We start from the raw sequence: 22,515 nt of genomic DNA on the forward strand, positions 1-22,515 counted from the left end.
TCTGTCTCCCTGACTGGAGTGCCTTTGTGCACCACGTTTCAGAAGCAAGTGTTGACTGCATGGGAAAATCATGTTTGATCTTTGAGTGGCTTTAAATATTTGTTTCTGAGCAGAAAACAGACACTTGAGGGCAAATTGCAACTTTCTTACAACACTATTGACAGGAAATAGTTTATTATAAAGCTGCAAATGCTAGTTTGCAGTCTTGCATGAAATACAGTACCTGTGACAATAAAGAATGGTGCTACATGGTGTAGAGGCAATCACAACATGAATCATCTGTCACTTCAGCAAAACAGTGCCAATTGAATTTACAAATGTGGCATCTATTTATTTCTACCAGTACTGAGAAGGAGACGAAATGAAATGGAAGTGATGATTGCTTGTGACACGTTCCTTTTATGAAAATAGCTTTTTTAACTCATGTTGTTGCAACAGACCATGTGGGGTTTTTTTTTCTTTGTGTTTCTTTCAGTGAACCGTATTTCTGTGTATTTCTTGGGGCTTTTACCTGTCAATGTGATGGAGTTGTGAGCATCTACTACCTACAGTAGAGCTGTGGTGGTGGCTCACCTGCTTTTTATGTTTTTGAGTAACTTCAGGTAAAAAAAAAACCATGGAACTGAATTGTGACAGTAAAATAGAACCAGAACACAGACAACACTGAGGGCTAGATTCTCAAACATGTTTTGACACAAGTGCTGGATGAACTTCCCAGTAATGATGAAGTGATGTAGGAGGGTGGTGCTGTGCCTTTCTCATTGCAAAGAAAGCTTGGTGAGGTTTGTGTGGATGCAGCAGCACCTCAGAACTCTGCTGGAGGTGAGATTGGTGTGCCCAGGCTGTGCTGTCCATAAACACATCCCTGGAGCTGAGGGTTCTGTGGGTCCTGTGGCATGGGGTTGGTGTGTGTGTGTGTGAGCACATCCCTGTGCCTGCAGGCCACAACAGTCTGTGTAGGGTCTGTGCCATCACTCTGCCTTAGCTCACAGAGTCACAGAACCAGGTGGGCTTGGACTCCAGGATGGTGGAGTCCAACCTTTGAGCACTCACCGTGGCCATTCACCACCTTGTCAGCTGAACCAGGGCGCTGAAAGCTGTGTCCACTCAATTCCTGGACACCTCCAGGGGTGGTGACACCACCATCCCCATGGGCAGCCCCTTCCAGGGTCTGGCCACCCTTTCAGTGAAGAAATTCCTCCTGATGTCCAACTAATTTTCAAACCTGTGTGGGATGATTTTACCATAATATCCAGACACACACACACAAATTATGAGTCCCAAATACTTTGACAATTCAGGTCTGTTTCTGATCTGTTTCTACATCTAACTTCAGACATGTCAGGAGTATCCTTGATAGATGTGGATGCTGTGGATCTTTGCAACCTTCAGGTCCCATTCTTCAGACAGATGTAGTCCTTGGAGGTGTCAGAGGAGAATAAATTTTAATAGAAAGCTGTTGAAAGGGGGGATGTTTATTAGAACTGTCCACATTTATGAAGTTGTCAAGATACCACCACTGCAAATATCTGTGGCTTTGATGAATAAATGAAACAAGGAATGTTGTGCTTGTTGCTAACCTTTAGAATAAGCAGGTCTTCTTCTTGGCAGAGTTTTTGCACGTAGTTTGATTTATGTACCTTCCATGGACCTGTGTGGTTTTGAAGAAGAGCCAGGTCCTCTGCAGTTTCAGCTTGTGGAAACAATTTACTTGCTGCAAGCTCTTTGCTAGTACTTATTGTGTTTCAGTAGTGATGCCTTTTTTAACAGAGAGAATTGTATTCAGTGGTTTAGCTAAGGTGCAGTTGTTATGAAGAGCAAGATTTGCATAGGCATTTCTGACCTGGTAAATTTTATATTGTTCTGGGTGTCATTTAAATTTCATTAAACTTCAGGGTAACAGTCAAAATGAAACCATTGATTTCTTTTCCATCGCTCTTTTGGGATTCTTCTGACCTATGCTCTTTGTAGGAACAGGAAAAAAAATCGGGAATGGATTTCCTGCTTTGGCAGTGACCTGAGTGAGCTCTGCACATTTGACACTGTGGGGAGGAACAAAGGGTGGACCAGTGTCCTTCGAATCCTGTGGCAAGACCGGAGCTCGGAAGGGAATGTTCTTTGAGGGAGCTGTAGAGAGTCTGCCTTTTTATTCCTCTTAAAAAGGGAAGGGACTTCAGCTGAGTCAGGATAACTTGTTTGTGTTCATTATAAACAACGCTTTGGGCCTGCCTAGAGAGTGGGAAATATCTGTGGAACTTCCCTGAAAACATTTTGCTTCTGAAATGTGATATTTCTGCAAAATGATGCATGTAGAATAAGAAAAATTTAGAACATGAAGCCAATTTTTAAATATTTCTCTTTTGGTCTGTAAAGTTCCTTTTGTTTTCCATATTCATTTTTCATTGTTATAGCACTGTATTTTCTTCTTTGTCTTTCCAAGTTTTTTATTCTGTTACAGCTTTTGGTCTTTTATGGGTCATTCTCTGTTTAAAAACCTGAGATCCCAAACACCATTAACAGGTTCCTCCTGCATTTATATATATATATGAATATACGCTAACAAAAAATATTTATTTTCCCCAGAAAAAAACCTTGGTGACTCTTTTTAAAATTAATTTTAAGTAACAATTCAAACTACAATATGCTTATATTCTGATTATTTTTTCTAGCTATAATTTTCAATAATCTCCACTGTTTGTGGGAATATTGTTCTTACTACTTAATTTGAAAAATAATCCTAAGTAGCATTTTTAAAAAATATCTGTAGGTATATATCTTTACTGACTCACAATTTAAAACATGGCCCAAAATGCAATATTCTGAAATGATGCTGCTGCCCTGCCCTTCTTCAACAAGGAATTATTTTTTTCAAATGTTGCCTTATTTTCTATTTTTTAGAAATTTTCTTTGCTTCTGATTTTCTTGACTCAAACTGTCCTTGAATTTCAGTGAGTTTAACCTAAACGTTAACCAGCTCCTCAACTCCGTTATTTGAACAAAATGATTAATTTTTCATGCTCATCTCGGGTTACACGAGCTCGTTTGAGGATGCAAAGCTCCTTACAAGAGATGGTTCAGAAATCATTCAGGGCCAAGGACTCCATTTGGAGTTTGGGATGAATATTCACAGAAAACGTGCTGTTGTGCTCAAAATAAAACCCAGTTCTCCTGGGTGTTTGTAATCGCCTTCTGAAGCTGAATCCAGCAGCAGCACGAGTCAGCAGGAACATAATAAAACATTGCAAATACATGAGCGAGTTATTAAGTAAATTAAATGCCAGTGTTTGTATCTCGGAGGAGCGCTGCAAATAGATTCTGGTTTGTTTGTCTCTGTTCTGTAATCTGAGAAATAAACCAATGTGTGTCACAAGGATTTCCACAGAGTTAGGATTTTAGGGATTTCTGAACATAGCTCTTTCTCTTCTCTGTACTATCAACAGGATTAATGGGGGTCTTGAGAGCACCTGTATCTTCATTTCAAAAAACTGTCATTTGAGATTGATTTACCGGGATATTTCTTTTTCTTCGGTAATTTTAATCAAATTATTACTTGTACATGACCACATATATCTACTTTATCTGATTTTGAGTGCAAAAGATTATTAAAGATGAACTGAGGACTTGGAACACTCCCATTGCAATCTGGCTTTTTAAAACCACTGATTCTTCTCTGTATTTCTTTTGATTGGGTGAAAGCCCTTTAGAACAAGATAAAAGCAGATAGAGAGTAATTTTTTTTTTTTAATTTTTTGTATGCCTTTGATACGTATAGTCAGAATTTAATATGGAAATTAGTATCACTGCAGTTCCAATTGCATGCTCCACCAAAACAAAGCTAAATGATATTAACATACTTTGCATTGCTAGACATACATTATTAGTAGATTTATCTTCTTTTACAAATTTTTTGACATTAATATCATGCAAGTAAAATTAACACTGCAGGTTCCTTAAACTGCTAAAACAGCAGATGCATATTAATTATTTATCATTTTCAGCTAGAATATTAGAGGGTTTTTTTATGGTTTTCTTGAAGTATGCTATAATTCTTTTAAGAAAAACTCGAGAAAAATTATTACATAAAGATTTTTCAATTATTTTTAAAAATCTGTTATAAGCTTTAGTATTGACGTCCATGTCTAGGTGTCATTGAATGACTTTGGCTCCTGGAGGACATGGGTATCCCCTGGAATTGTGGCTTGGGAATAGAAGGCTTTGAGTTGGATTGGAGGAATCCCTGCCATGCCTTCCAAATCTTCATCCCAGCTAACCTCTTACTCTGCTCATTTATTTAAGGGCACTGATTTTTAAAGTGTGCTGATCTGGTTCATCATACAGCTCCTGAAATAACTGTGCTGGCACAACTAAACTGTGGTGAAGCTGAAATGTGGCTTTCAGTGGTTTCAAACAAACCTGGAGGAATGCATCAGAGGTGTTTATTACTTTAAGAAATGCATCCTCTACCACAGATAACATATGCAATTTTATTTCATGTCGTCCTCCAAATATGTACAGACAGCATGTGATTGTGAGTCACTGCGATGTTCACTACATGCTATAAACAAAATAATTGTCATCCTAAAGCTGTCACTTTTGGTGTTTTCTTGTGGATTTTCTATCTCCATTCCTCTCCTTGCAGAGTGCTACAGGGCTTTTATTATTTTTAATAACAATAAATCTCATTATTGTGAGTGAACAGGAATCTGTGCTTGTTCATAACGAGAACAAGGATGGTATATGTTACCTGATGTGTGTTCTGGCAGCTGCAAACCTATTTTGCATAAAACAAGACCCTTATTTTACTGTATTTAGTCTCCATCATCACTGGAGGAGAGGAAATCTGTATCAGTGTCTCATTTCCATGTTTATTTGTTCTATGGTGGCCATCACCAAGGTTTAGTTCATGAGGGAACCAGCTCCAAGACCAGCCTGTTAATGTGCCAGAAGTTCCTTATTTCTTGAAGTAATTATTGAAAAACATAATTCATGCAGGAGGTGCTGTGTGCCCTCTTTGCTGCTGTGACTCTGTGGTCCCACTCTACTGCAGGATATTCCTGCTTGGCTGCCTGCATCAGGAGGGAGAGAATTTTTATATTTTTTTTTTTTTCTCACCAATGGAACTGATAACAAATTCCATAATGTGCTTGGCACTTGAATTGAAAATGTTCTGTAATATATCAGTTTTAAAATCCACCTCTGCCAAGCTTAGTTCATCAGTTTGATTTGTGTTCCCTCCTGCACAGACACACACACACACACGAGCTTCCCTCCAGATTTCGGTTCAAGAACATCCTATAGCTGAGAGTCTGAGAAATATATTTTCTGGGAGCAACAAACAGGTACATTGCACACATAGGCTTACAGCTTTAGGGTTCCTGAAGTAGTTTTCCCTAAGATAAAGGTTTAAAAAAGAAAGTCTAAATACGTGTCTGATGTTTAATAATTTGGATTGTGCAGTAATTCTGATCAGAGCAATTGCTTCAAGTAGTTCTGCTGGATTCCAATGGATTAACACCTCTGCATACTTTAGGAAAGTAAAATATATCAATTATTATCCAGATTAGGATATGAATAAAGTGGTTGCATGGATATGAATAAAGCAGTTTGTGGTCAGCTTTTTACGTGGCTGATGGTTTGGAGGGTTTCCAATCTTTTCACCATTGATTATTTCCACACCCTTACAGTGGGTCGTACCTGTGATCTGGAATTTAATGACAGTAGGTGCTAATCAGATTTTCTGCTATCAAGAGCACCTCAAATAGAATCCAGAATTAACTACTAAAGTATTGAATATGCTGGTTTGAGTTCACTGTGGATGGCAAACAAAAAGTTGTGCAGAAACCTAAATTTATGATTCTTAGATTTTTAAAAATAAGCTTATTATTAAAGCGTCAAGAAAGATTTCTTTCTTTTTTTGGTCTTGTAACCCATAAGACATCCGTCAACTCTTTTAAATATCCACCACCACGGTGAAAGTATTGGGTAATGTTGTTATTTTTTGTCACATGGCCAACCCTGCTGTCTGTTGGTGGAGAGTTTCTTTCAGTTCAGTTGTGAGACTGGCATCTGCTATCACAAGAAAACCTGAGAATTTTCTTCTCCTTTCTCCCCTGTTACATTCCATTGTTAGTAGAACATAAAAAATTTGTTTTAGCTATTTGTAATATGTGGAAGAAATGCTCTTTCCTTTTTAAAACGTAGTGGTTGCACAATTGTAGGATACTTAAAAAAGAATAATTTTACTTCATGTCAATTGGCGTGGAAATGTTATGTAATGTTGCTCTATTTTGGCCATTTCTGTGTCATTTTAATTATCAGCCACTACAAGGAGTGGAAATGGGTATTCAAAATGGTAAGAGTATTTTGAGAAGTTGTTTGGTTTTCTTTTTGTTCTTGCCATTTTATTAAATATTCTCAGAAAGGAGCAGGGAAATTAACGAGATGGTTTTGCATCAGTGTGTCAAAGTGCTTTTGCTTTTACACAATACATGCGCTGCTTTTTATTTTGTGTATCTTAAAAAGAAACGAGAGTGACAGTGTTTTTAAAGTACATTAAGTAGGCATTAAGACAAGAGTGATTTGCAGGGAGAGAGAGGGGAGTGATGGATTTTTGTCTTTCATGGTGGTTAAGCACCTTTCCTTGTGAGGGAGGGAAAAAGATGACAGCAAATTGTGGAGGGTTTGGGATTTTTCTGTATTAACTATAGAATATTTAGGTTTATTTTATAAACAGAAATCTCTTTAAAGAGACAGCGTTGAGTAATACATACACAAATTTGCATCCACTCCATTGACAAAATGTGATGTAAACAGAATACAGTGAATATACTCTGTGAAGCAAACCAGTATTTTTCTAGGGTTCTGGAGTGGTTTTTTTTTTTTTTTTTTTTTTTGTACCAGGAGATGTATTATTATTATAATTATTTGGGTCGTTTATCACAGCTTACGTGGTATCTTCAGTTTTCTTTTAAACTTTTTGTTAACTCCTAAAGCCATGAGAATGTGATTTTTTGGGGGGAGTGTTTTTAAAGACTTCTTTTTAACTATCAGCAGTGCTAATACAAAACTGAAAAATGTTTTTTAACTCCTTTCTGAGAGCTCTCAGTGCCTTGTTTCTCTTCCAGGTGATGCTCAGTGCCTTTCAGCTGTGGATTTTCTGTGAATGGGCACAAACCTTGGGCAGGCAAAGCCATCTCCCTCACCCATGTCCCCAGTCATTGCGTGGTTCTGAGCATCCCCTGTCCATTTGTGGCCTTGCATCCTGAAATGCAAAAGCTGCCACACAGTGCTGCTGTGATTCATCATCTCACACTCCATTGCCTGTAAAGCTGCTTTGAAAGGCCTTTCTTGTGTTGTTAAAATCTCTGGTTGCAGAATTTCAAAGTTGGTTTTTTTGGCGTGTTTTTGGGGTTTTTTTGGGGTTTTTTTGTTTTTTTTTTTTTTTACAAAAGAGAAGCAAATGTTTTTCTCTCCCTCCACATTTCTACCAGTGGCTAGTGAAGCAAAGCACTTCAAAACTGGCATATGTTCCACACTGCAATTCTAGTGGATAATTCATAGAGAACTGAATAAAGACATAGCAGGAAACTGCTTGTTACCAATTCTGTTCTGCAGGCACCTGCTCTGGGTTCTGCTGCTCCTGGGTAACTTTTTTTTTTTTTCTGTGCCAGTTATTATTTTGCTTTTCTTTGCTGATATTTGAAAATCTGAAGTTATGGTCTTCTCTTTACCATTAATAAAATCCATTCTTACTTCCATTTTAAACATTTTGGAGAGTTCAACAGTATTTTTGTTAGAGGTAGAGGTCTCTGACTTTATATGCAGAAAAACCTTTGTGTGACTTTGGTGAGCAGTTGGGAAGTGCTTTTCCAGAATTTCCTGATCATAACCGCTTGCAGAACAGCACCAGTTTTTCTGGGTCAATATTCTGGCTGTATCCACTTCCAGCAAGAAATAACAGCTAAAATTAGTTTCTTTGTTCAAAGAGAAAATTGAGGAAGGCAAAAAATATGTCAGTGATTTTTGTGAGGTGTAGCACAGGTAGGTGCATTTTCTAGCAGAGGTTAAGTGGGATGTGTAGGCTTAATTGAAGGCTTTTTTTTTTTAGTTAAAAGAGTAAAAACATGGACATAGGACCATTATTGTAAGCTGCTGTGGCTGGAGATTCAATCAAGTAGCTGCTGGATAGCAAAATTATGGTGATTAGCAGTCGTGGTGTGAGTTCAGTACCCTTGCTGTTGCTGCTCAGCTCCTTTCAGCTTCTATCTTCGGTGAGATAAAAGCCAGAAAAACCACAGCTAACCTGTTTTTTCAGAGATATATAAACAGATAACTGTGACTGGCTGCAGGACAGCCAGTGGGGGCTAACAGCTGCTGAATGCACCAGCAAAGGTGGGGGAAAGCTGTGCACGAGTTCAAAGCACAAGTAACAGAAATGTCTGCGACATGTCAGTTTAAACATCTTTGGGTTTGTCATGCCTAATGCAGCATCAAGTGCTGACAAAGGGCAGTGCAGAATGTGCACTGGGAATGAATAATGGTAAGAATGTCCCTTCCACAGGAATGCATTGCACTCACTGTTCACTTCAGGCACTGGAGTGACAGAACCATCTCATTTGACCAAACACACACTATCCCATCTTTTATGCTCTAATTTATTCCCATCACGGGCTGTGAAGTCCTGCTTGGAGTGTCTCTTTTCAGCATAAAACTGTTTGTCAAATTTCTATTAAGCTTAAGGTGAAAAATTAATGAGCCATTCACTTCAGATATTTCAAAACTAATACTGCTGTATTATTAATGCAGCAGAAAGTCAAAGACCTGGGTACGTACAATTATGGCTCACTCTTCAGTCAGGCTACTTTTTTTTGTCTGTATTTTTGGGGAAACATCATTAAAACAGTGTTTTGGGTGATGGAAGGAATTATTTTGATGAATTCTGTCAGTAAACTTTTTAGGCAGTTTTAGTTGTTTACTTGTTAACTTTTTTTTGTTCTATCTGATCCTGGCAGAAGGTGCCTTGAATAAACAAGTAACAATGAAATACAATGTTCTGTTCAGTCTTCTTTGAAGCTGCAATTTAAACAAAAATTAACAGAAAGTTGATTCATATAACACAAACTTCTTAGAGAAATGCAAATAAAAGACTATTTTCATAATACTGAGGAAGCTGTGGGTGATGCGATATTTTTGGGCTACAGAAGTATGGCATTGTGACTAACGCTCTGATATTTCAGTCTTCAAAAAAATCACTGAAATTATGATAAAATTGTACTTTTGCTCGGAACTGAGTGAGGTGTGGTGCACAGGTATTACTGTGAAATTCAGGAATCTCAGAGCACGTTGTCAGTACCAGTAAGTGAAGTGATGGAGCACTGTGAAATGCTGGGTTACAAGAGTGTGTCCCACTGTGGAAACTGGTGCTCAAAGTTTATGTTTGCACTGAACAGAAAACATAAAACAGTCATGCAGAAATAGAAATTCAGCCTCGCTTTCTGTGCAGAAACTTTCTAAAGTTTTCCTTTTTATGTTCCTAAAATTAGCTTAATAATTGATTATTGTATTTTCCTCCTCGCTTTACTGTAAGCTCTCTAGAGACTTTCTGAAATTAATAGTGGTCCTAGGCCTGGCAGGGTTACATTGCTACACTTGCAGAGAAGAAGGAATTCTGCTTCTTGGAAGAGTTTCATGCTATAAAACTAAATTTCATTACAAGGAAAATGTCAAATTTAAATTATTCTTGAAGCATTTGTTGTTCCCACAGGTCCTGAAAGCGCTCTGTGCTCCAAAGGGTTTGGCATCCAGCAGGGAAAGTGCCAGCCAGAATCCCCAAGTTCTTTCAGTGTGTTGGTTTCTTTATGAAGTTACCCTGCTCTGTTTCACTGTCACTACAGCACCAAGCCCAGGAGTATTTAAAACCTGAATGGTGAGGGTTTAACTAGCAGCCCTGGAAATCTCTGGGTTTTTAAATGTGCACTGGAGAGATTGATCTTGAATGGTTCACTTCTGCAATCTGGTCAAGGTGCACATTGCTTCCCTCAGCCTCCTTAACAAGTGGCAATTAACAAATGCCTGGCAGAGGCAAAGGAAATCTGGCTTTTGGAGGGTTTTCTAAAGCATGTTTTAATATTAATTCCAATAGTGTTGTTTTGGGTTTTTTTTTCCTGTTAATAGTTCATCAAGTTTAGTTGCTAGAGAATTTTATAGTAATTAGGTTTGGAAAAGATGTCAAGAGGTCATCTAATGTAGCACCTTCCCTCAGGGAAGGCATCAGCCATATCTACATCATTCCTAACAGATGCTTGCTTACACATTTCTCTAAAAAGATTTCAGTTCAAAGAGATTTTATCACCTGCCTAGTCAAGTCTTTATGAATTCCTCCTATGAGAAAGTTTTTCTTCCAGATAAATCTGCCTAGATAACTTAAATCTGCCTTTCTATCTATTTTTTCCCTTTTTCTCCCATACTTCAAACTCCATCTTCTATTGTGAGATGATTCCTTTTTAAATATGGAGGGATTTCTCGTGTAAGTTGTTCTTGAAAGTGTGTCTTTCACAGGTTATTCAGGTATGAAGCTCAAGTTGTGAGCAACTGGAGAAAGGAGAGATTTTTTCTCGTCTGAAACGTTTTGAACTTCATTGCCCCTGTAATACAGTCTGCAGATTGACAAACACTGGACAGAAAATAATCTCTCCATTGCAGCTCTCTGATGGACTTTTTAGGACTCTTTTTGATTGCAGAAACAAACTCTCAAAGCTTGACCAAACTGATTTTGCTGTCAGTTTACTGAAGTGACAACTTCAAGAGATTTTGAACCCAGACCAACTTTGATGAGATAAAGGAGGGGTTTTTTAAAATTATATTTGGAACTTAAAAATTTGTCTGATTCTTTCAAACTGAACACTGATCACCTTGCCACTGGGTATTAAAGGTGGACAAAACATTTTGATTTTTTTCCATAATGAAATGATACAGCTTTGGTCAATTTTTACATTAGGAATAAAGGTATACTATAAAAAGGTTTCTAGGGGGAAAAAAAAGTGTCTATATATTTTTTTTCTTTATACTGTGGTTCAGTAACAGCAGTCCTGGTGGTGGTTTTATAGAAATTTATTTGAAACATGCTGCTGATTGCTCATAGCTTCCTCTCTCTGTGCCTGCAGTCACACGGGATTTAAAGGATGCTTTTGGGTAGTAAAGAACTGGATGTTGACAGGAAATATGGTGTTTGTTTCACAGAGGTCTCGGGGTGAGAGGCCTGGTATTCTGAATCTCTGCTGGAAGGTTTGGACATGATTCAGCAGGGGCAGGTGCACTGTCAGGCTTTGGGAGTGGTGCAGGTTGTGTTGGAGCTGTGTCCTGCCCCAGGCTATCAGCTCCCCTCCTTTTCTGGTGGGCTTTTTATCTGCCAGGAGTGTTCCTGCTTTCCATGGGAGGAGATCATCCCCAAATTAGGCCAGCTGAAATAGCTGAGAAAAACAGGGTTTTTTCTGAAGTGTTTCAGAGTATTTCCGTGTGCAAAGTAGGCTGGTTTTTTTCCCCCCCAGTTCTGTCAGTTGGTCTCCCAAAATATCTCATTATCTCGTCAGAAACCTTTCCAGCATCAAATGTTAGACAGATATGTGTGTGGAAACTCACATTTTTTCAGTTAAAGGGAGATTTTAATATTTGCATGAAACTGCTGATATTGAGAGGTTTGCACTGTGTCTGCCTTAAGATATTTCAGCTGTAAATGGAGTATTTTGATCCTTTCTGATCCATACCTTTCTCCACTCAATGTGTCTGTTTAGTACCTTCCTATTCCAAAACCTCCTTCAGCTCTTCAGTTTTTACTTGATTTTCAAAGTTATTGCTGATCACTATTTCTGCTTTTCAATGGCTCCTTTAACTACACACCAATCTAATTTGTTGTCTTTAGTTCACAGTCTCATATCTGCTCAGACTCTTTTAACGGTTTCTTTCTTATAGAACAATTGCCCATATACAATAATATGTACATGTAATTTTGTAGTACGTGTTCTTGAAGAAGTTTTTGGTTTTTGGTTTTGTTTTTTTTTTTTTTCAGTATTATAAGCCCAAAACAACAGCTGCTTATCTAAATCACTTGTTTTAAGCCGTGTGGTAGAGATTTGCATTTTTGTCTTCGATTTATGAAGGAGAGAAATCTAATTTTCATTTACTAAATTGCTCTTCCCTCTCTGTTGTTTAAGATGGAAGCTACAGGCAAAATCGACCGAACCTCACAACGCTGTTGGTACAACCAATTTCTGCAGTGCTCGCCAGAAAACTTCTTTCCCTGCCTGAGGACACTGCCCAGAAGGACAGGTGTACACCCCTCCAAGTGCCAGCTGCAGGTAAGGCTCTTCAGATGCACTTCACCTATGGAGTGTTCCTCCAAATCCCCTTCCTACAACTGGGCAACCAGGAGGTTTAGCTGCCTGTGGGTTTGTTTTGCTTAGATGCTTTCTAGAGGAGGCTGTGAACAGTCTAAAAATTATGCTCTTAAAATCTGATAGATGGAAGTTGTGGTGTTTGAAAAAAAAAAAAGGATGAAATAGTAGAAGGTATCGAGCACTAATTCTTAATATTGACTTAGAAGCTCCTCTGTGTAGATGCCATCAGTAGGGAGGGTTTGTTAGTGCTGATTGTTAGGCCTTGTTGTACTCCTAATAATTTTAACATTAAGGCATCAGTAATACGGTGTTACCCTGTGGGTTTGGTTTTCTTTTTCTGTTTCTGGAATAATAACATTTAAATTCTAAACGTGTCACTGTGTTCCTTAAGTTGTATATTCAATAGAATAAACAGTGTATTGTTACCTGAAGCTTCAGGCAGCTTTTTTCTCTGAGTTTCACCAGGAAAACAGGCATCATGACAAGAACAAAATACCTTGAGTAGAGCCAGATAAATGCATTCAGAGCATCTCCCTAGAAATAATGCCATTAGCAAAGTCACACAAATTATTGCCTGAAAAAACTGATTGCTGATATAGGAAAGGGGAAAAAAAAGTCAGACTGCAGTCTTCCAGCAAGTGCACAATGTTTCAGCAAAGGAACATCTCCCACAGAACGTTCTAGATGAGGCACATGTTTAAACAATAATTCTTCAGTAAACAGTCTTCAGTTTTGTTTTGTACCTGTCCATCTTTCACCAGAAAAAAAATGGTGTACTTCATTATAATGCCCATTTAAATGAATTGATTTGAAACCGTGATCTTGGAAAGGAGGAGGCAAATTAATTTGTATCCTGTGCTACACACAGTGATGATAACAGTAAAAACAAATTTTAAGGGCAACCAATGTACTTTCATGTGCTGTATCCCTTGTTTATTGCTTTTGGAAAGTTACTGTGGAGAAGGAGTGCAATACAACAAGTCATAAAAAAGGTTGATTAATTTTATGACTTGTGTTAGCTTTTGTAGTTATACATACTGAAAAGGAAGGCAGAAACACCTCATGCTTCATGGCTTAAGCTGTTGTGGTTAGGCAGGACAATTGTTCTCCGTGCATGGCTGAATAGATATTTTAAAAATGAACTTTTAATTTTAAAGATGATCGTCCCCACAACCAGTAGAAAAGGGGAAAAGGCCATTTTGGAAGGAACAAATGCTTAACCATTCCAGGTAGGATGCATGAAGCTTGTTAGTATTGCAGGAATTTTCAACAGCTGAGGTGCCTGGAGCAAAGCCTGATTTGGGCTGGAAAATGACACTCATTTTAGAAAGATAAAAGGCTGCACAATGTCTGTCTCTCAAAAAAGCTTTGTCTGGAGGCTGCAGGACAGAATCACCCCAAAGGGCAGCTTATTCTCCTTTTTCTGTGACAGGTGTGGCACGTCTGTTTTATTTCCCTTAGAAGACAGGAATTCCGTGAGAGGAGAATTCCTGAAAAGAAAGGATATTCCAAGCCAGCAGTCTAGTGAGAGCCAGTCCATGTCTGGTTTACTCTGGGTGAACACAACAGCTTGTGTCTGATTTCGTGTAAAGCTTCTGAACCACAGTAATCTATGGGTTTTTTTAAAAAAGTCTTAATTTTTTGAGAAAGTAGAGACTACAAGAAGCCTTGTATAGTTCTGTAACGTATTATGATGTATTTTTCTTTGAATGGTGAAGCTGTTGGTGTTCTGGAGCACAGAGTCTGCTGTCGTTCAGTAGCAGCCCTAATGGAAGAGATAAAAACTGGTCTTATGATAAGAAATGGTGTACAACTATTTAAGACCAGCAATAGCTGAAGAGATAATGCTGAGGACAGCAATGCATTTGAGAAGGGTGAAGGTTGAATTTGCAGTCTTCCTGTTGATTTGGAGAAGCTTAAGAGAGAGATTTCACTTCTGACGTAGGACTCATCACTTATCTGTCAAAAGAGGTGAATGAGCAATTCAGATGATTGGTTGGCTTAAAAATTGTTAGGATAAAATGATCATCATTCTCTCATCATTATGTTTCAAAAAGCTGAACAGCAGATTCATCAGTAATGATTAAACATTTATATATAGTTTTCTCACATTGCGGCTTTTTTTCCCTTAGCCTTGCAGTTTTCAAGAGCCAAAATGTGACAGAGGGGAGTGGGAGGATGGAGGCAAACATCCCACATGGATGGAGTGCTCAGGACCTACAAAGCAAATAGTGGGAACTGAAGTCAGCTGTTAATTTTGTGTCAGATGAAGTCAGTAATTGGATTTGTTTTTTTGTTTGGTGTGGTACGTTATTGTTAATTCTCATTAATCTGAAATTCTGTGCTCACATGAAATTTTTCCCAAAGACAGGCAATTAGAAGGAATTTCAGAGTGAACTTCCATAGAGCAACTGTAAACTTTTGAAGCTTTCTTTATTTTTTACAAAACCTCATCAGTATATTTGCTGGAACGTTGTGAAGGTTGTTGTAAAACTAAAGCACGCCTATAAACATAAATGCAGAAAGTCCTGCTGTGTACAGTGAACTGCCTTTGTTGTTGTTAAGTTTCCCATTATTTGGGAGATTGCAGTAATGTATGAATTACCCCTTTTCAATTAAAGTCTTGAGTATTTAATGTAAATCTATCTAATGGCAATTACTTTACAAAGAGTTTTTTGACACTAATGACCATATACTTTGGTTTGAATGGAGATCCTGGGAGGCTGATATTTAAACACGTTAGTGTTATGTGTGTAATTTTTCCCTTTGGCTTTAAGTGTCGCTTTTCATACTCAACCTGATTAATGTCTGAGAAGAGAGAAGATGAGAAAGATCCAGGATTTCAGTAGTGATCAGTCTCCAGGTGTTTGGGGCTGCTGTTCCAGTCTTCTCCACATTTGTGTTGCTGGTCACTCTTGGAGATCAGGACTAGATGGTCAGTCGGTGTGACCTGCTGTGGCTGGGCAATACCAGCTCAGATGGTAGGAAGTGTAATGCAAGTGATCTCACTTAAACTTAACATCCCATTTCTTACCACCTCCTAATGCCTTTTCCTGTGCAGTAGGTGTAATCTTTTTACACTCCATCTTCAGAAATTATAAAGCCAAAGCTTGAATAGTTGTAGGTAATCTGAATGATATCAAGCACTGTGCAAATAATAGAGCCAGGTATACAAAGACTCGCAGCATTCTGCTGCAGACAGTAAAATTACTCACATCAAAATGCTTTCCTAGGTAGAGCCTCTTGATCTTTTGTAACCTTTTTCTAGTCTACAAAATAGAGTCACTGATCAATAGTGAATCATCACAGTGACTGCAGTGCAGAGCTCTGTTGTAGGCTGCAAACAAATCTACCTCCTGTGACAAAATGGGTGAGTGGAACAGATAAACAGTGCTGACTGGTCCTGCAAAGGTTTGTAGCACAACACAATGAGACTTTATGAGACTTTGGACATCTGTTTGGTGTAGTTCCATGTGTCAGGTGTTCATTATACTGACTTTATAGTCAACTCTGATCACGTGAAATTTGAATCATTAATTATACGGAAGGAATGATGGGAAGAGTCTGTTGCTTTCCGTGTTATACGATTCCCATCCAAGATAAATAAAGTTCTCTGCCAAGTGCTGCACTAGTGCAAATCAAGCCTGTCTTCTCTTCAGTCAGAGGAAGGGCAAGGAGTGATAAAGGATATATATTTCCTCCTGTTAAACTACAGCCTTGTGATAATATTATATGGGTTTCTCCTTCATAGTTTGCTACCTGTCAGAGAAAATAAAGACTACCATATTTAATAAACTCTGGCTGGGCCATCTTACACTGTGATATCAATATGCAAACAATACCATAATTTCTGGGTATCTGGACTCTGCTAAACATGAATCCAAGGAAGCAAGTAGAGAGAGATGCCAGCAGATTGTGTGGCAGTGCATGTTACTGTATCTACCAAATCTGGAGGCATTGTACATAACAGTAAAAATATAACAAAGTTCTGCAGATGTCTCTTAGTGGCATTTGAAAGAAGAACGAGTTAAATAGGGAACTCTGATCTAATTCAGACATCCTGTATATGAAAATTCACAGACATTTATACCAATACTCTCAGATTTTCTTTTCATGATCACTTTAAATTCTGTTCCTTTTTTTAAACAGAAGTTCATGCGAAGAATTAAGCATGAACAGTGTGAAGCATTTTTAATATATCTTCCCTCTACTCCCACCTGAAGCCTTGAGAGTTTTTCTACCAGGATTGTAAATGATCAAGATACAGTTTCAGAATTCTGTTCTGTGCCAGTGTTTTCCCGTGTGATGCTTTGCTTTTGATCACTATAAAGCAGGTAAAGAATGAAAGTAGTGTGAGGTTATGGAATTCAACTATTCCATCTGAAGCGTTTTCAGCTCTCTTTGATGTTGACTGTGACACATTTATTCTGTATCACATTAGGCCATCCTAGTTTAGAGCCTCCTTAAAGGACTTTATTCTAGGCACTTCTTATTTCAAAAACTCTTCATCTGAAGAGTTTTATTTCTGGATTCCTCATTGTAGGTCAGAAAAGATGATCAAATACCAAGGAGTTTGTTCATTAAGCTCTTCATACTAAGATTAGGCTTGGAGAATCAAGATCTGTGAATATTTGTTCAAAAAGGAGAATATGCTGTCAGTAGGCCACTTAGTTGATTAATCAAATAGAAACGTACTAGAGAAAAAATTTAGGGATATCAGTTTTAGATGGTGTATTGTTTATACACTGAAAAAGTGAAGGTTTTTCATTGCAAGGACATCTGCCTAGGAGTTCTGACATGTTCCTGTGCAAATAGTTTTATACCTCAACAATACTGTACATTGCATAGATTCAGTATTGATGTTTGCATATGCAATTTTATAGTATCACACAGTATTTTTCTGAGATTGTATACGTTATTAAGTATATACTGTTGTATATTTATTCACTTTTCTCTGTGTACCTTGTTGCATGTAGTGTTTTTTGTAAGTCCTGCTGTTACATAAATATATGTGATGATTATATTTCTTCACTTAAAGTTCTCTTTGAACTTGAAAACTGAACGCAGCAAATAAAGTTTTCCACTCAAATTGACGTGATGAATTGAATTGTCAAGTGCAGTTTTATGCTGATTACTTCAGCTCAGTTAATGTCCCCTAAGTCACATGAGCATGGATGTTTGATGATGTTTGAAATCTCTAGTTCAGCTGTCATTTCAGACAGATTCATGTTTATTCAGGTGTTGATTTCAACAGGAACTATCTCAAAAACTGCATTACTCGAAGCTATTTAATATACTTTATTTCAGCAGTCTACTGAAATAACTTTGGGTTTATGATGCAGGAGTCATTCTGTTGAAATCCTTGAATTCAGATAATATTTGATTTTTCTATACTGCAGTTAAGTGGGCATGTAGAGAAATTTTTGTGAATAATTAGCAAAAATACTGTCAAATGAGTCCAATTTTCAAACCTGAGTCCCTAAAGATGCTTTTTAAAATCCAGTACTCAAATGCTCAGAGAAGTGTCTGTTGATAGGTGTTTAGCATGATCAGGATTCAAGAATTTTACCAACATGTTGGAAGATGAGGCTCAAGCTTATACTTCTCCATACATGAACTTGGGACAAAGTTAAAAGAAAAAGAAAAAAAGAAACAAGCCTAACTCATTCTTTTAACATAACTACTGCAAACAGAAGGTTTTTCACATCTAAAGTACTAAAATTGTCAATCAAATGAGAGGGAAAATAGTCATGGATTTCTAGAAATAACTACATAAATGTGAGAGGAGAAGGTAGTCATTTCATATGAGACCATTTAGGAAAGAAATAATCTACAAAACCCCAGTAAATATGTTTGTGCTCTTCTATTCCTGAAGTAGCTTTTAGCTTACATAAAGACAGAGGACCCTGAATAACGCTAAGCTTTCCAGAGAATTTAGGGGGGGGAAAAAAAGGGAGGAAGTTGTCAAGATCCTTAAAATACAGCATTAGGACAAGAGGTTTGTTGTCAGAACTGTTTAGAGGGGATTAAATTTTGCTTCTGCTGTGTACTCCAAAGAGTAGTTTCAGCCTTTTCATCTGGTGTTCTAAGCCTTTAAGCCCAAGTCACTTTAAGCTGACTACTGTGTTACATGACTATTAACTTGAGTATCTGATTTTGGAATATGGGCATTGCCAGAAGTTAATTTTCTGTGTCTTTATTGTCACTTGGAGACTGGATAGCTGATGTTGATTAAGGAAAAACAGTGAAGTCAGTTGTCTTCAAAAGGATTTATCTTCTTTTTTGTCTGAGAAGGAGCCTAAAGGAACAAACATCTAAAGTGTTGTAGGAAAAGGAAAGGAAATCGGTTTTGACTTTAAAATCTCTTTTTTTAAGAAGAGTAAATTGGCTCTGGGATGGTTGTAGGTGAGAAAAAGCAGCAAGAAGTAACTTGCATAGTTTAGATTAAATTTAAGCTGCTTAATCAACGTAGATGGCTTGAGCTGTTTTCACTTGTTGTAAAAGACCCTTTTGGAGTCCTTTGGACTATTTTTTAAAGAAATATATTTTTTTAAATTCTAAGATAGTATCTGTGGATTTATTGAACAAACATGATTCATTTGCAGGGCATTAATAAACCTTACAGTAACTTACATCAGAGGAGTAAAGCTGATAATGTGACAAATCAAAATATTAACATGCTGTGATTGATTGTTGCCAGGTCATGTGCCAGGGTTTATTTTTAATTAACTGCTTGGCTTGCATTTTCCTTACTGCTTTGTTCAAGCAAAACCAGAATTGTCATAGAGAAGACACATCTGCTGATAACAGGAGAGGTTTTGTCTGAATAAAAAATAGAGTAATTATTGCTAATTCATTTTTCAACAAACACTAGCAGTTGGCTTGCTTTGTTTGAATACCAATAAAGACTAGTGAATTAAAATACATTGTGTTTTATTTTAGACATTTTTAAAGTAAATTTACCATCTGAGCCAGCAAATAAACCCTGAAGGACAGCAATGCTGTGTTGGTTTTGTTTCACATGCTGCAGTGAACTCCCCACTCCCATATTCTGTGCATCTCAGGAAACAAAACCTGGGAAGAAACTTAGAAACAGATCCGTGGTGGGATAATAGCCTGGGGCACAGAGAGCAAAATGATCTGTGGAATATTTTAATTTTGGTGGAGCGTTCCTGGGTGGAGGAGACTCTCCCTGCAGGTCTGGGGGCAGGCGCTGGTTCTTCTCACACAGATGCTGCTTTTTAAATACAAGCAGTTTAAGACATTTTCGTTTCTCGGATAGAAGATGTGACCTTTCAGATGAGCTGGGTGTTAACACAGTCTGTTATCATGCAAATGGAACATTTGGAAGGTGTCAGCAGCTCCCCATGGTTGGTTATTTGATTTCCACTGTCACAAATTGCAGGAACTCAGGTGGTTGCTGTGTCCCACCTTCTTTTAATCTCCTTAAACTCAGGTATTTGCTCTGCTCTGGCTTTATTCTGGGCTGCAGTCTCGACTAGCATGGCAATACTGGCAAGTTCCTTACATTTTAGCAGCTTTTGAAATCGTTCTGCCTTTGTATTTGCACCATTTCCTCCTCTGATGCCAGCTAAGCCAAAAGCCCTGGCTCCTGTTGGCATCTGTTCACAGGAGCATCACCAAAGGCTCTGCTGGCAAAGCTCTGGGGAGATCTGACTGTTCCCTTCTGATTTAACACAGGGGCTTTTCTCCAGGAGAAAATGTAATATAAACCAGGTATAATTTTGTGAATGTTATTGATGGATTGACCTAGGTGAAGGATTAGGTGAGAAAAACCTATAAAGATTAAGGCCAATTTCGTTATCACAGAGTTATGTAAATCCTACTCTTTTAAATTTTCTTTTATGTTGTACTCTGGCAGCATTTATTGAGTGAATTCCATGATCTTTTAACTCAAGGAGTAGAGATCTCTTTTGAGATTCCATCTTTGAAGCATGCCGCTAAAATGGGACTAAGAAAATAATGTCATATTTCATGTTTTAATCTGTGGTTCCTATTCAGTTTGGGTTTTTTTTAACCTTATCATTTTAATTATTTTTTTTTTTTACTGTATATAGAATTTATATCTTTGGCTGGGTAAATAAGTTTAACATTTTCTCTTTGATTCATCTTTTAACAGGCAAAACAACAATCACTCTGAACATTCAGTCTGTCACAACTTACAAGACAATTTCTAATGTCATTGGATATCTAAAAGGAGCTGTATTTCCTGGTAAGTGTCCCTTTGCCAGTTGTGTTGATTATTTGTTTCATGATGGGTGAGAGTCATAGCTGGGATCAGGATCCTATTTTGTCAGATAATTCACTAATGCAGGGGAAAGAACAAGACTTTTTTGTGTTCATTTTGTGCTTTATGACAAGACAGAACATGAGGGTTAAACAGTGAATGAGCTGAAGGGGATATTGTAGTTACAAAAAGCTTTTTTTTTACGTAAGCAGCAGGTGTTGCACCTGGACCACAGAGAGTGTCAGTAGTTTGTACCAAAGTAATTGTGTTATGGTTTTAATTTTAATATGGTTTTAACGCTTGCTGCAGCCTTATTTTGTGTCTCAGTCATGCCTTAAGCTAGTTTTATACAATTCTGTGAATGATAATTAGTGTTCTCTATGTCAGATGATTGAACAATAGGACTGTAAGTGCAGCTGGGACATAAAGCACAACCCTCCTCTGTCCTTTGAGTCTGTACATAAATAATGTCATAATCAGGATATCATAGGATCATTTTGAGATTATTTTGTTAATTAATTTACCTAAAAGGCGAGGAGTTTCTGCAACATGAATGAATGCTGCTGCTGGTTACTGAAATGGTGCAAACAATTCCTAGTGAGCAGGTGATCATCCAAACATCATCACGCTTGCCTTAATACTTGTTTATTGGCTTATGAAGAAGAAAGAATGGAAATTTATTTACAGTCCCTTAGGAGGTGGGCCAATCATTTCATATTTAAAGTAATGGAATGAAGGAGGTGGAGAAAATTTTATTCCTGTTGGTGAAATAATGACTCACTTCTGTGCATGCAGAACTGTGTATTTCTCACCAGACTAGTTTTTGTTTAAAGCAACAGAGGAAACAATTAGCAAAGTGAACTTCATTTCTATGAAGGATTTAATTTTCTTCATGAATCTGAAGTTACCAGTCTGCTATTATTAATGTTTTGCAAATAGCTGTCATGGAGTTGGAAAGGCAGAAACTGCCATGTTTAGACATTCTGTCTTCTGAATTGTGAAACAGAGGCAAAAAAAAATAATAAAAACTGTGCTTCAGTTTCTGTTTAACAACTTTTTTATTTTATCTATACCTGAACATTTTGTCTTACTATTACGTTTGTAATCAGAAACTACTTTTTGGGAGGTTTGTCAATGTATGCTGGACTTCAGGAATCTAAGGATATATAAAAAGTGAAATCAGTAGCAGTTCCCAGATGGCAACAAGTCTGTCCCATGGATGTCTGGCTCAACAAGAGCCATAACAGCTGTCTTCCAGTATAGACACGAGTTAAATGTCTAATGCACTGCAATATTTTGTACAGAATCAATGTTAAACTTCTGTTTCTTTCTCTGCTCTGCCTGGTTGGCACTACACTCATCCCTCAGCTGCTTTGAATCTTGCTATTTTCATGGCATTGATTCTCTGTCGTTTTGATGGGGTTTTGCTCATTTCATATACATGAAATATTCGCCTTTATGTTCACACAAGTGCAGGAAGGGGGCAAAATTTATCTCTAGTGCTTAATGAAAGGCTGCAGAGCATCACCAAGGGTGGAATTTATTTCTTCTTGCCTAAAGACCACCTAACACACCCATACAGAGAAACACACCTCTGTGATGGTGACCTTAGCTGGCATTCGATCTGAGGAGTAAGAATGAACATCTGAAGTGTAACTAAGATGTTAAAATATTTAGGAGTAGATGAAATGTGATAGTTGGGAGCATTTTAAAACCCAAAAACCGTAATGCTGATTTTATAGCTCTGTTGGTCATGGTTGAAGATGGGATGTATAACAAGAAAAGACAGGATAGAGAGACTCTTTTTAATCATAAATCCTTGTTGTCCAGCCCATCACTTACCTGAACACTATCCTGTCTTATCTTCAAGGGTAT

General features: G+C 37.7%; 1 protein-coding gene across 1 annotated transcript in view; it reads left to right on the plus strand.

Moving 5' to 3' along the window:
- Positions 1-22,515, plus strand: part of NAALADL2 (N-acetylated alpha-linked acidic dipeptidase like 2) — a 227,352-nt gene that overhangs the window by 110,770 nt on the left and 94,067 nt on the right. The window contains exons 6-7 of the mRNA XM_066326482.1: positions 12,210-12,353; positions 20,533-20,625. Of these exons, the coding sequence (XP_066182579.1) occupies positions 12,210-12,353; positions 20,533-20,625 (237 nt within the window). The remainder of the gene's footprint in view (positions 1-12,209; positions 12,354-20,532; positions 20,626-22,515) is intronic.

The sequence above is a fragment of the Sylvia atricapilla genome, chromosome 10 (assembly GCF_009819655.1).
Source record: "Sylvia atricapilla isolate bSylAtr1 chromosome 10, bSylAtr1.pri, whole genome shotgun sequence".
NCBI lineage: Eukaryota > Metazoa > Chordata > Aves > Passeriformes > Sylviidae > Sylvia > Sylvia atricapilla.